The following is a 15,768-nucleotide window of genomic DNA, read 5'->3' on the forward strand; positions in this document are numbered from 1 at the left end:
TGAGGGGGGCGGGGAAGGAAAAGAACAAGCAGGGGACGGGCAGAGAGAGAAGGGGACAGAAGATCTGAAGCAGGCCCCATGCTGACAGCAGAGTCCTATGCAGGGCTTAAAACTCATGAACTGTGAGATCATGACCCAAGCTGAAGTCAGCCGCTTAACCGACTGAGCCACCCAGGTGCCCCTGGAAATTTACACTAAAAAAAAAAAAAATAGGGAATTCAATTCACTGTTCTAGGGGAAAGAATAAAATACCTGCAGCTTCACAGACTTGGTAGTGCCATGTGGGTTGGCTTACAGGGCAGTGCAAACAGAGAGGATCTGCTAATAAAACCACCACTCTCTTAACAATATTTGGATAGAGGATTAGGTCTAATGTGCTGAGAGAACTTATTAAAAGGAAGGTATTAAACAACAATTTTACTAACATATGAAACTAAAAGACAACAAGGGGAAATTTAAGTGCAAATTAAAGCAAGGACTACTTTTAAAACTTTATGTTGGCAAATCTGCATGACACAAAACTTATGAAAAATCTGACTAAGAACATCATGATACCACAGAATATATTCTGAGCTATGGAAGAAGGTGATTTAAAAGATAGGTCATGGGGCACCTGGGTGGCTCAGTCGGTTAAGTGGCCGACTTTGGCTCAGGTCATGATCTCGTGGTCCGTGAGTTCGAGCCCCGCATCGGGCTCTGTGCTGACAGCTCAGAGCCTGGGGCCTGTTTCAGATTCTGTGTCTCCCTCTGTCTGACCCTCCCCCATTCATGCTCTGTCTCAAAAATAAATAAACATTAAAAAAAAAAAAATTAAAAAAAAAAAAAAAAAGATAGGTCATATAAGGGTGCCTAGGTGGCTCAGGTGGTTGAGGGTCCAACTTTAGCTCAGGTCATGATCTCACGGTTCATGAGTTCGAGCTCTGCATCGGGCTCTGTGCTGACAGCTCAGAGTCTGGAGCCTGCTTCAGACTCTCTCTCTGCCCCTCCCCTGCTCATGCGCGTGCTCTCTGTCTCTAAAAATAAATAAACATTAAAAAAAAAGAGAGGTCATCTATCAGAGCCAGGTTTTAGCACTTTATTTCTAGAACTTTCATTTAATGTGTATTAAATTTCAATACTACTTACAAATTTCTCTACATAATCTTTTATCCCTTATTATGTGAGTGCTTGACATCACCAAAAATAGTTTTGCTAATCACAGTATTTTTCAGAAATGTAATCTCTGACCTGCTTTGGAAAGTGAAGTTCAAAACAGAGTGTAGCACTGTGGTACCAAAAAAGAAAAAAAAAATTGCAACTTCCTTTTCATAGCTTGAAGTCAAACATTCTTTTACAACTTCTTTCATGTCTTTGCAAGGTCCTAATAATAAAGGAAAATTTCTATACAAATACATCACTATTTTGCTATATACAGATTTGTACTTAGTAGGAAAGATCTGACAGGTGAAGTCAAGTACATGGAGACAACAAAACAAAACTTACACACTGTTACTTTAGTGAGGGCTGTTTCTGCTTTGGAAGATCACATGTGATACTTGGTTTTCCACAACATTATATCCATCATTTGTCCATTTCCTTAATTACTTTGGGCTCTGATTTAATTTGCTTCTCAACTCCTACCATGTTTTCAGTAATGGGTCCCAGATCTCTTAAACCCAAATGATTGTATGCTTTATCACCAAAAGTTACCTCTATTACTCCATCTCCAAAATATCAGGTTTTGAATTTTAACCACCAGTGACAAAAAACTCGTTTTATATTTCCTTCACTAACTGCTCCCTAAGAAGCATATTCACAAACTTTTATTGTCCTGATGATACTCAGAACCCTAACCTCTCTCTCCATTCTCCCAAGCATGTCGATTTATTTCTGGCTTCAAGTATGCATCATTTCCAAGAGCAGGTCACCTGTAATGCTTTTCTAAAAGGTTAGAATCTTTTAACCTTGCACTGTGGTCTAAAAATCCATAAATGCAGGTGACACCACAAGAATTTCTTCCTTGACTCTTAGGTTGCTATCAGAATATCACATGTGCCGTGGAAAATTCACACTAAGGTATAATGGTAAGGTCCTCTTCTAGTCTATAATTTGGATATTAGCCTAAAGCACTAGCTAGCCTGAGAAGTTTGTTTATCGTAGGTCAAAGAGACCCAGTATTTATGGAGAGAAGAAGAAACTAATAGAAAGTGAGCACAGATTATATGAGAGAAAATTAACAAAGGAAGGCTGCAGAGCTGTGGACCTGGGCTTAAAACCTGTGACAGAGACCAGAAGCTGCCCAGACAGCTGCCAGAAGCTGCTGAAGGAGAGAGAATATCTCTTCCGAAATAGAAGGGAAGACAACAAAAATACAGGTAGCTGTTGAAGTAAAGAAGGTAACCAAGCTATCCCAGGATAAATTTTTCATAAAACCTGGGAGCAGGATGACGACACAGAAGTGAAGGTTGGGAATAATAAAGGAGAAAGTACTACTGAACTCTCAAAAGAGACATATTTGTTTTAAAGAGAAAGAAACCAGAGCTCCAAAGTTCACAATGAAGGAAAAGCATCTATTGTGTACCAGCAGACATGCACATGCTTCACTACAGATTATCTCAGGAGAGTAGTAGGAAAATGATGTACATCAAAGTTCTGTTAAAATTGACGACTTTGTAAAAATTGGAGAATGTGGCAAACTGTTAGCTCTTAAATATGGAGGATAAGTACATACGGGCTCATTATACTATTCTCTCTACTTTTACATACTTTCAGAAGTGGTTATAATAAAAAATGTTTTAAAAAAGTCCCTAGCTATCATATGACCTCAGAACCAACAGTCATGTTCCTCAGTAAACTCAAAAATAATGGCTGAATTTTCCATACAATTTTAGAAATTTCAGAGATGCAACTGGATATGGTTACACACACACACACACACACACACACACACACGAGGACTTTAAAATTCAATGAAGAGGCAAAAATAATTCTATTTTGACCAGAATTTGTTCCAAATTTGTTCTAGGGAGAAATACAAGTTTACATTAAAATTAAGCTAAATGTGTTAGGAGTAATAAGTAGGGCCAGAGGATGAAAGTAATGAGAAACAGGTTTTCTACTATGCATATACCTGAAAAGGAAGATTATAAACACTTACTTCATCTCCAGAACTTCCTCTAAGTGTTTTCTTCTCTCCGCCCGAAGATTGGTCAAATGAGTTTCCTTTTCTGCCAGAGACTGTTGGGTAGAGGACAGCTTTGCTTTCATGGACTCCAGTTCCTGCTTTACTTTCTCCATGGCCATCAGTAACTCCTCCACCTATGGTAAGTACGGAACAAAAAAAAAAACAACTGAACATTTTGATTAATTAAAGACAGAGGAGCAAAGTAACGGGCAATTTCTGGGTCTACAAATTAAAAACACACACACACATCAAAAATTCTGTACTCTTTCTGGATCAAACAAATATATCAAGAATATACCAGATAGGGGCGCCTGGGTGGCGCAGTCGGTTAAGCGTCCGACTTCAGCCAGGTCACAATCTCGTGGTCCGTGAGTTCGAGCCCCGCGTCAGGCTCTGGGCTGATGGCTCAGAGCCTGGAACCTGTTTCCGACTCTGTGTCTCCCTCTCTCTCTGCCCCTCCCCCGTTCATGCTCTGTCTCTCTCTGTCCCAAAAATAAATAAACATTGAAAAAAAAAATTTAAAAAAAAAAAAAAAAGAATATACCAGATAAAGAAATAAATCTCTGGTCTTCCCTCCACTGTAATGCCTTTCAGGTTCACCAAAAAGAACTTCATTTCCTTTTTGATAAACACAATTGCATATAAGGCATCAGTTCAAGAAGTCACACTCTGCCACAGTTAGTCCCTCTTGAAGATTTGGAAGTGGTCCACAAATACTCATGAAAATAACAGTATAACACAGATAAAAATAGAGGAACAAAATCACAGAAAATATTTCTATAAGGATTTTAAGACATAAACTTGACTATAATAACACTCAGTATAAACATACATAAGTCATTTTTATTCATCCAAAAATTTTTCTGTTTACACCTTTAAAAAATTTCTTTTTGAAGAAATAGCTAGAATTTAATCAGACAGTTTCTTGCTCTAAAGCCAGGTAGGTAGAGTTTTCTCAAGGAAGGCAGGAAGAAAAAAAGAAAAATACATAACCACCTAGAGAGAAAACAGAGGAGACCGAATGCTTTAAAAAGATTTGAAAAAAATCCTGAGGGAAAGACGACAGAACTCTAAAACACAAGGAACTAAGAGAACACAGTATGTACTTCATCCATCTTTTCCACTCAAGCTGGGTGGTGTCCAAATCAGAATTACTTAAATAGACATGTTCATTTTAATTCGGAAGGAAAATATATGCTGGCAAAAATGTGTTAATACCAAAAATCAACCTGAACCAGGTAATCAACCAGCCAACTGCACCAATCACAAGAGTTTATGTCAGGTTGCTGCTTGCCAAGAAATAATTTTGGTGACAACAAGCCTTTTCAGAGGAAGAGGTGGGGGATTTGCCATTCACTGATTCCTACATAAAACCAACTTGTGTGATACTAAAACTGAGAACAGTGTAGAGACAAAACTGCAATATAACAAATCAGAGTTGTTAACAGACCCCAGGAAGTTAGTGCCTTATACCCAACCAAAGTTTCCACGTTGATTGGTAACAGCTGCTAAACAGTGATAGCAAACAGACACATTTAGTGTTTTGGCACCTGAATCACCTTACTTTGTGTATATTTTCAGAAGTGATCAAGTTAATTCTCGGCTAATAGCTTGAAAATAACTGTTGTAAGAATATATATGAATTGACATATCTACAAGCTTTGCGTAAATATAAATCACTATCCACCCTTTAGAAAACTACCAGTAAGGATGATTCCATTTTAATCAGTTTAATTCATGTAAAATCTTATTTAAAACTGAACTGAAATGATATACCAAGGTACGTTCTTGTAACAGAAAATCAGTAATGGACAGCACCCTTTATAGAAGCTCTAATAAAGTGTGGTATGTGTCCATCTATGATGAACTCACCTTAAATCTCAAAAAAATCTCCCTCTCATCTTTCACTACTCCAAGCAAGGCATGGTATCAGTTTCTTATATAATTTAGATATTATGTATATACATAAGCAAGCATATAAAAACAACTTATTCCTCCTTTTCTATACAAATAGGAAGTCCACTTTATATATACTCTAAAATTTTTGGTAAGCTTTTTGTTGAAATACAACACAAATACAGAAAAATCCACAAATGAAAAATCCAACTTGAAGAATTTTCTCTAAGTTGAACACACCTGTGTAATCAGAACACAGACTTATAAACAGAATATGAAGAGTTCCCCAGAAATGCATCTCATATCCCCTTTCCAGATGAAGAGTAGCCATTATTCTAGCATTCTACCTTAGTATTGCTTATTCGTTTATACAAATGGAATTACATAGAATGTAATTTTAAGTACAGATTTTCTTCACTCATGTGTTATGTCTATGAGATAGGAATTCCACTGTGTGAAAATAGCAAAATTTACTGAAGGAACTTTTGATTAAAAAAAAAACCAAAAAACTTTTTTCCAGTTTTACTGAGAAATAATTGACATACATCAATCCCTGTGTAGTTTTAAGGCACACAGCATGATGGTTTGATTTACATATTTATATGTGAAATGATTACAATAGGGTCAGCTAACATGTATCGTCACATATAAATACAATAAAAAGAATGAAAAAAACTAATTTCCTTCTTTTGAAATTTTTTTAATGTGTATTTACTTTTGAGAGAGAGAGAAACAGAGTGTAAGCAAGGGAGGGGAAGTGAGGGAGGGAGACACAGAATCTGAAGTATGCTCCAGGCTCTGAGACATCAGCACAGAGCCTGACACGGGGCTTGAACTCACGAACTGCAAGATCATGACATGAGCCGTAGTCAGATGCTTAACCGACTGAGCCACCCAGGTGCCCCGATTTCTTCCTTTTGACGAGAACTCTTAGGATTTGCTCTCTTAACAACATTCCTACGTTTATCATAGAGCACTATTAGCTACAGTCATCATGTTGTACACTACATCTCTACTACTTATTTTATCTTATAACTGGAAGCTTGTGCTTTTTGACTACCTTCCTCCACATCACACTCATCCCACCTCCTACCTCTGGTAACAAGACTCATGTCTTTTTCTGTGAGTCTGTATTCATTTTGTTTTGTTTTAAATTTCATATATAAGTTAGATAACACAGTATTTGTCTTTCTCTAATTTATTTCACTTAGCATAATACCTGGAAGGTAGGTATATCCACATTTTAATTTTTTAAATTAAAAATAATTTAAAAACTAGTTTTTAATATTAATGGGGTTTAGCTAACTAATTTTTTTCATTTATATTTCTTTTACGTTCAGAGCTTTTTGTATACTGGATAAGAAAATTTTGTCTACCACAAGATCATGGAAAGATTCTTTCTTCTAAATCTTTTATTAAATTACATGTTTCACATTTAGAGCTACAATATATATGCAACTGAATAAATACAGTTGCATGGTCAAATATCATTTTTATCAATTTGGATATCCAACTAAGTCAGCACTCTGAACAGTAGGAGGACTTTTACAGCCACGATAGGAAGGCACTTTCAGCCTACTGGCAAAAGATCTGAAATTATGTAAAAACTACTTACAAACTGTAGAAAAGATAATTTGACAATGCTTCATATTGTTCATAAACACCTTAAAATTTAACGAATAAGCAATGTGAAATGTTATATGTATATAAAAAAGGAATATGTATATATTCCAGAACCAAGAGCAATACACCCATCTATATACTCACTATCCTTTATACTTTATATCTTTTATACTCACTAGCTTTATAAGTGCAATTATCCAACTGTATCCCCCAAGTCCCCTATGATAGGTCATTACTATTCTTTTTTTTTTTCTAACGTTTATTTATTGTTGAGAGACAGCGAGAGACAGAGCGTGAGCAGGGGAGGGGAACGGGGAGAGGGAGACACAATCCGAAGCAGGCTCCAGGCTCCGAGCTGTCAGCACAGAGCCCGATGCAGGCTCCAACTCACGAACTGCAAGATCATGACCTGAGCCGAAGTTGGACGCTTAACCAACTGAGCCACCCAGGCACTCTGGTCATTACCATTCTTAATTTGTTACTTAATCTCTTCCATTTCTTTATTTTTGCCTTTCGTATGTATTTAAAAATAAATCACTGCTTTATTCTATTAAGTTTATGAACACTGTATAAATGGAGCCTCCTGACTTTATTTCATCCAACATTATGTTTTTTCATGTAAAAAAGGGACCTATTCTATGTGTGTATTTCTGAACCAAAAGGACAACATACACCTATATAATTCACCACTCAGGAATTAAAAGCAATGAGAGCCAACAACTTTGAACACCACAGCACCCAGGCTATAGTTTCCCACTAAATTGAAAGGGCTCCTTAAAAATACAGCTGATTCTAGATTTGGGCAAGAAATGTACAAAAGGTGAACTTTACACAATTTAGGCCAGAAAGCAAGAGAAATGGGAATCATGGCAAAAAGGGATCATGACACAGAAATCCTTATGAGAAAACAAGAAAAATATATCACAAGAAAGGAAACTACATAAGAATATACCTTCTGAATACAGAAGGTATTCAAAAACTAAAATCAAACTAAAATGCTAAAAAAATCAAACCCAGTAAGATCTAAAAATTGAGATTTATCCTAAGAATGCAAGGTTGGTTTAACACATAAAAAATAAATGCAATAAACCATATTAATAGAATATAGGACAAAAACACCATATGATTATCTAAGTAGATGTAGAAAAAAAGCATTTGGCAATTTCTAACAACCTTTCATAACAGAAACAGTCAAGAAAATACAAAGAACCTTTCTTTGGGTGCTTGGGTGACTCAATCAGTTAAGCATCCGACTCCTGATTTTGGCTCAGGTCATGGTCTCATGGTTGTGAGATCAAGCCCCATATTCGGCTCCTTCCTAGGTGTGGAGCCTGCTTAAGATTTTCTCTCTTGTTCTGCCTCCCAACACCTCTGCCTCTACACACGCTCTCTCAAAACAAACAAACAAAAAACAAAAACAAAAAAACCCAAAAAACAAACACTTTCTCAGCCTGATAAAGGGCATTTATGAAAAACCCACAGCTAATATACTCTTTAATGATGAAAAACGTAATGCTTTCCCTCTAAGGCCAGCACCAAGAACAAGACTAGAAAGAATGTCCTTTCTCACCATTTCTGTTTAATATTGTACTAGAAGTAATAGCCAGGGAAATTAGAATACACAAAAAATTAAAAGGTACCCATGTTGGAAAGGAAGACAAAACTTTTTCTGGTTGAAAATGACATAATCTTATATAGTGAAAAATGCTAAGAAATCCTCTAAAAAATTATAATCAACAAGTATACAAAAGTTGCAGAATACAAGATCAATACACAAAAACCAATGGTCTATCCATACACAAGCAACAAACATTCCAAAAATGAAATTAAGAAAACAATTCCATTTAAAATAGCATCAGAAAATGGGGCGCCTGGGTGGCTCAGTCGGTTAAGCATCCGACTTTGGCCTAGGTCATGATCTTGTGGTTTGTGAGTTCTAGCCCCGCATCAGGCTCTGTGCTAACAGCTCAGAGCCTGGAACCTGCTTTGGATTCTGTGTCTCCTTCTCTCTCTGCCCCTCCCCCACTTGTGCTCTGTCTCTATCGAAAATAAATAAATGTAAAAAAAAATTTTTTAAATAGTATCAAAAAGAAGGAAATAACTAGGTATAAATTTAATTTTTAAAATGCATAACATGTATAGTGAAAATTCTAAAAGATTACGGCAAGAAATTAAAGAATATTTAAATAAATGGAAAAACATCACATTCACCAATTGAAAGACTTAATATTGTTAAAATGACAATACTCCCCAAAATGATCCACAGGTTCACCATAATCCCTATCAAAACTCTGTCTTTTTTTGCAGAAAGTGACAAGTTGATCCTAAAATCCACATGAAAATGAAAGGGAGCCAGAATAAGAAAAGTTATCTTGAAAAAAATAAAATAAAATTGGGAGACTCTTACTTCTTGACTTCAAAACTTACTACAAAACTTCAAGGTAGTGTTGGCATAAGAACGGAAAAAGAGATTAAAAAAAAAAAAAGAACTGAGAGTCAAGAAATAAACTCTGTTATGGCAATATGATTTGACAAGAATGTAAAGGCAATTCAATGAGGAAAGGATATTCTTTTGACTCAAAGGTGCTTGGACAACTGCCATATTGCTTAACATTTTTAATTTTCCATGCCATTAGCTTCATGACAAAATTGAGTCACATATCCTATAGAATGCCCCACATATTGGGTTCAGTCGGTTATTTTTTCTATGGTGCTATTTATGCTGTTCCTCTTGTTCTCATGTTTCCTATAAAATGAAAGTTATATCTAAAGTCTTCATTAGATTGAGATTCAATTTGTCTTTTTAACAACAGTACTCCACAAATAAAGTTGTGTACTTCATGTTATAGCATATGGAGAGACACATAATGGTTGTCCAACTTTTAGCAACAACATTGATCACTGGGTGCAGATAGCAATAACCTGATTTCCTCTTTATAAATTTCTCAAGAAATATTTTATCAAGTTCTTTCATCACTTCAATAATAACCAGTATGGTTAAACATGTTTCATTTGTTTAGGGACCATATGTGCTGCTGCTTCTTTGCCACTCAAATCTTTGCCCCTCCCCCTGCCTCCACTGGCTTTTCTTATTCTCGTTGATTTGGAAGAATTTTAAACATATATTCTCAGAAACCAACATTTCATCAATTAAATATTTAGGAAATTACTTCTCCCACTTTGTACACTATGTGTTCCTTTTCATTATGGTATCTCTGTATGATCAAAAATATCTTAATATAAACAAATTCGTTAAGCCTTTAAGATTTGTGACATTTACATCCTGTTTAAGAAATCCTTCTTCTACCCAGGGTCATACGATATTCCCCAATTTGTACTGCCTTCAGTAGACTGAATTAGCGGTCCCAATTATTCATTACACTACACTATTAGTATTCATCTACATCCTTCCCATAGTATCATGATGGGCAGAGTATACTGCCTTTAATGACCCTTATTCTGGCTTGGCTATATAACTTGCTTAGGCCATTGGGATGACAATTCAGACACAAGCTGAGGCTCTTAATACATGTAGTTAGGTTGTAGTTCTACCACTGCCAAAAAACCCAACATTCTGAGTAGCTGCTGCCTTTCAGTTGGGTCCTAGAAAGAGCCACGTGGGCACGGCCAACCCAGTCAAGGACTAAAGCAAAGCCAACTCTACTAACCTTCCAATCTTTGTGATGAAGAAATAAATGATTATTATAGGTGTGCTAGAGTTCTGAAGAGAAAGAGAAGCAATGGGATATACACTGAATACAGTATGTGTGTGTGTACAGACATACCTTGTTTATTGTGCTTCAAAGACCTTGTATTTTTTACAAACTGAAGTTTTGTGGTGACCCTGTGTCAAGCAAGTCCTTCTGTTGCCATATTTTCAACAGCATTTTCTCAATTCACGTCTGTCACATTGTTATTCTCCCAGTATTTCAAACTTTTTCATTGTTATTATTTTTAAAAAAATCTTTTTAATGTTTATTTTTGAGAGAGAGACAGAGCATGAATGGGGAGGAACAGAGACAGAGGAAGACACAGAATCCAAAGCAGGCTCTAGGCTCTGAGCTGTCAGCACAGAGCCCGACACGGGGCTCGAACCCACAAACCGTGAGATCATGACCTGAGCCAAAGTTGGATGCTTAACCGACTGAGCCACCAGGCACCCCACTGTTTCATTATTATTATACATTATAGTGATGTGTGATCTGTGATCTTTGATGTTATTACTATAATTCTTTTGGGAGCACCATAAACTGCACCCAAATAAGATAGCAGACGTCATTTGCCAAATATTGTGTGCTCTATCTGCTCCACCAACTGGCTATTCCCTTGTCACACTCTCTCTCCTTAGGCCTCCCTATTCCCTGAGATACAACAATACTGAAATTATGCCAATTAATAACCCTACAATGGCATCAAGAGTTCAAGTGAAAGAAAGAATCACAGATCTCTCACTTTAAATCAAAAGCTAGAAATGATTAAGCTTAGAGAGGAAGGCATGTCCAAAGCTGAGAGAGGCTGAAAGCCAGACCTCTTGCACCAGCAACCACATTGTGAATGCAAAGGAAAAGTTCTTGAAGGAAATTAAAAGTGCTAGTCTAGTGAACACACGAATGATAAGAAAGTGAAACAACCTTATTGCTCACACGGAGAAAGTTTTAGTGGTCTGGACAGAAGATAAAACCAGCCACAGTGTTCCCTTAAGACAAAGCCTAATCCAGAGCAAAGCCCTAACTTTCTTCAATTCTATGAAGGCTAAGAGACGTGAGGAAACTGCAGAATAAAAATCTAAAGCCAGCAGAGAACTACTCATAAGGTTTAAGAGAAGTTGTCTCCATAACATAAAAATGCAAGGTGAAGCAGCAGTAAGTGCTGATGTAGAAGCCACAGCAATTTATCCAGAAGATCTAGCTCTGATAATTAATAAAGGGGCCTACACTAAACAACAGATTTTCAATGTACATGAAACAGCTTTATACTGGAAGAAGATACCATCTATGACTTTCATAGCTAGAGAGGATAAGTCAATGCTTATCTTCAAAGCTTCAAAATATAGGCTCTTTTATTATGGGCTAACACTTCTGATGACTTTAAGTCGAAGCCAGTGCTCATTTACCATTCCAAAAATCCTGAGGCCCTTAAGAATCATACTAACTGCGCTCTGTGTTCTATAAATGGAACAACAAAGCCTAGATAACAGCACATCTGTTTACAACATGGTCTACTGAATATTTTAAGTCTACTGTTGACACCTACTGCTCAGAAAAAAGAGATTCTTTTCAAAATATGACTGCTCGTTGGCAATTCACCTGGTCACTGAAGAGCTCTGATGGAGATGTACAATGAGATTATTGCTGTTTTCATGTCTCTAAACCAATAACCATCCTGCAGTCCATCAAGAAGTCGTTTCAGCTTTTAAGTCTTATTATTTAAGAAATACATTTCGGAAAGGCTACAGCTGCCACAGATAGGAACTCCTCTATGGATCTGGACCAAGAAAACTGAAAATCTTCTGAAAAAAATTCAACATTCTAGATGCCAGTAAGAACATTTGTGATTCATGGGAAGAGGTAAAAATATCAACCTGAACAGGAATTTGGAAGCAGTTGATTCCAATCCTCCTGGATGACTGTGAGGGGTTCAAGATTTCAGTGGAGGAAGGAATGGTAGATAGAATAAAAATAGCAGGAGAACTAGAATTAGAAGTGGAGCCTAAAGATGTACTTAATTGTTGTAATCTTATGATACAATTTGAACAGATGAGAAGTTGCTTCTTTTAGATGAGCTAAGTAAGTGGTTTCTTGAGATGGAATCTACTCCTTCCTGAAGATGCTCTAAAGACAGGTGAAATGACAATAAAGGATTTAGAATATTATGTAAACTCAGTGGATAAAGTAGCAGACTTTGAGAAGACTGACTCCAACTCTGAAAAAAGTTCTACTGTGGGTAAAATGCTACCAAACAGCATCATAGGCTACAGAGAAATTGTGAAAAAAGAGCTGATGTGGCAAACTTCACAGTGTTCTTATCTGAAGAAATTGCAATAGGTAGTGGGCGAAAAGAGCAGACCTCAGAGAGCTCTGAGCAGCTCCACCAACTCTAGCCTAGTCACCATCAACATCCCAGGAGGAGCTGCAGCTGCCAAAACCAGCCCCGTCACCATCACAGCAACCATGAGCAGCAAAGTGGAGACCTTCCAGTCACCCAACCACTGCCCCTGCCCCACCACTGCTGACACGAAGCCTGACCCCACAGCTGGTGATGGTGGCCTCCCATCGGGGTGCCCACCAGCATGTACAAGAAGGTTTTGGTAACAGTAGGATGGTTCAGTGTAAGAAATGGATATGGTTTCATTAATAGTAATGACACCAAGGAAGATGTATTTGTACACCTGACTGCCATAAAGAGGAATAACCCCAAGAAGTACCTTCATAGTGTGGGAGATGGAGAGACTGTAGAGTCTGATGTGGTTGAAAGACAAAGGGTGAGGAGGTAACAAATGCTACAGGCCTTGGTGGAGCTCGACTACAAGGCAGTAAATATGCATCAAACTTTAGCATTATAGACACTATCCACAGTGCAGGGGTCCTCCATCAATTACCAGCAGAATTACCAGAACAGTAAAGGTGGGGAAAGCATGAGAGATCAGAGAGTGCTCCCAAGGCCAGACCCTACTGCAGGCAAGAGTTCCCATTTTACTCATGTGGAGACCCTGTAGGCATCAACCACTGTCTTCCAATCTGCTTGTGCAGGGAAAAGTGCTCAAAGTGCTGACAACCAGAATTCAGGAGAATAGGTAGACCAGTGAGACAGAGTATGTATCAGGGTTATAGACAACAATTCCACAGGGGGCCTCCTCAGCAAAGACAGTCCAGAGAGGACAGCAATGAAGAAGTTAAGGAAATCAGGAAGATGAGACCCAAGGTAAGCAGTCACCTCAATATTGCTACCTCCACAACTTCAATTACCTACACATATGCCCAAAAAACCCCAAACGACAAGGTGGCAAGAGACAAAAGCAGATGATCCACCAGCTAAGAATTCACCTGCCTCCCCCTGGGTCCCTGCCCCACAGACTAGGGCAGGGCCAAGTAAATGCTGGTATAGCATCTCTACCATCATCTGGGTCAGTCATCCAACAAGAAGAAATGAACAGGATATTCTGGCAATAAGAAATGAACAAAAGACTGGAGTGTAAGATTTTAAGTGCTTGCTTTTGCCCATTAATCAGATAACTTGAACTATCTGCATTATCTATGGAGCATCACAGGGTTTTTATTATTCTTGCTGAAAGACATCTCTTTTTAGTAATGGCAAATATGCTAAAAAAAAAAAAAAGCCTGTTTTTTTCTCAATACACCCTTAAAGGTTTTTAAACTGCTTCATATCTGGTCAAGCTAATATTGTTAAAAGCCTCATTCCTGTTTGTAATAAAAGATTACAACTTGATTTTTTTCAAAAAAAGTCAACAAAGAGCAAGTACCTGTTAATAAAGGTCTTAGAAAGTTGTCCAAAAAACACAAAAAAATAGAAAGAGGAATTGCCACAGCCACCCCCACCTTCAGCAACCACCATCCTGATCAGTCACAGACATCAATATTAAAGTAAGCAATCTCCACCAGCAAAAATATTACAACTTGCTGAAAGCTCAGATGCTAGTTAGCATTTTTTAGCAATAAAGTATTTTTTAATTAAGGCACAAACATTGTCTTTTTAGACATAATGCTATTGCACACTTAATAAACCACAATATAGCAAAAACATATTATATATATGTTATATGTATATGTTATGTGTTATATGTTATATGTTACATGTATATGTACACACACACACACACACACACACTCTGAGAAACCAAAAAATTTATTTGATTCACTTTATTGCCATATTCACTTTATTGTAGTGGTCTGGAACCAAACTGGCAATATCTCCAAGGTAGGGCTGTATATGCATGCATATACATACATACACATACACACACACATTTCATTCAATATATGTCCCATTAGTTTTGTTTCTCTGGGGGAACCTAACCAATAAATAAATATATATAAAAACTATATTAATGTTAATAAAATTAGATGTAATTACATTAATTACATTAATATAACATACTATAACTATTATACTAATATATAAAATGTTACACATATATTAAGATGTGCATTTTATAAGAAATTATATATAATGTGTAACATTCATATTATAAAACACACACACACACACACATATATATATATAAAATAAGTAATTGGCTCATGAGATTATGGAATCTGACAAGTGCGAGATTTGCAAACTAAATGAGCAAGCTCAAGACCCAAGAGAGATAGCTGTGAAATTCTGGTCCAAAGACTGGCGCCAACTCAAGACTCAGGAAGAGCCAGTGTTCCAATTAGGGTCCGAAGGCAGGCAAAAGCCAATATCCCAGTTCAAACACAATCAGGCAGGATTTACTCTTACTTGGGGGAGGGGAATCAACTGACCAGAAGGCCTGAATAAAACAGGATGAGGGCCACTCACATTAGAGAGGGCAATCTGATTTACTCAAGTGTATCAATTTAAATGTTAATCTCATCCAAAATACCCTCACAAAAACATGTACAATAAAGTTGACTAAATATCTGGGCACCCTGTGTCTCAGGCAAGTTGACACATAAAACTAACCATCACAATTTGCTGTTGTTTTGTGGTTGTTATACACTATCTGACTGAAAAGTTATCTAAGAGTGTTAAGTATTGTGTTTAACATCTGGTCTTTAAACTCCTTGAAATTGCTTTTTTGTGTATGGTGTGAGGTAGGGGGCCAATTTCATTTTTCCCCATAGGGACATCCAACATCCATTTTTAAACAATCCATTCTATCCTAACCTTTGACATGTCATCAAGTATTTTCATAAGTATGGGTATGTTTCTATGCTATTATGATCCACTAGTTTGTCCATTCTTACACCAAAACATTAATTTAACTATAGCTTTATAAGGCTTAATATCTAGTAGAACAAGTCCTTCTCTTCTCAGAAGCTTAACTATTTTTTAATTTCTGCAAAAAATATTTATTGAGTCTACCATAGGCCAGGCACTGTTCT

General features: G+C 37.0%; 1 protein-coding gene and 1 pseudogene across 5 annotated transcripts in view; one reads left to right on the top strand and one right to left on the bottom strand.

Moving 5' to 3' along the window:
- ERC1 (ELKS/RAB6-interacting/CAST family member 1) overlaps nucleotides 1–15,768 on the bottom strand; it is a 511,095-nt gene that overhangs the window by 222,652 nt on the left and 272,675 nt on the right. For all 5 annotated transcript variants that reach the window (XM_049627032.1, XM_049627029.1, XM_049627031.1 and 2 more), the window contains one exon: nucleotides 3,137–3,297. In XM_049627032.1, the coding sequence (XP_049482989.1) occupies nucleotides 3,137–3,297 (161 nt within the window). The remainder of the gene's footprint in view (nucleotides 1–3,136; nucleotides 3,298–15,768) is intronic.
- Nucleotides 12,807–14,088, top strand: LOC125920066 (Y-box-binding protein 1-like; annotated as a pseudogene).

This window comes from Panthera uncia, chromosome B4, assembly GCF_023721935.1.
Source record: "Panthera uncia isolate 11264 chromosome B4, Puncia_PCG_1.0, whole genome shotgun sequence".
In the NCBI taxonomy this organism is placed as follows: domain Eukaryota; kingdom Metazoa; phylum Chordata; class Mammalia; order Carnivora; family Felidae; genus Panthera; species Panthera uncia.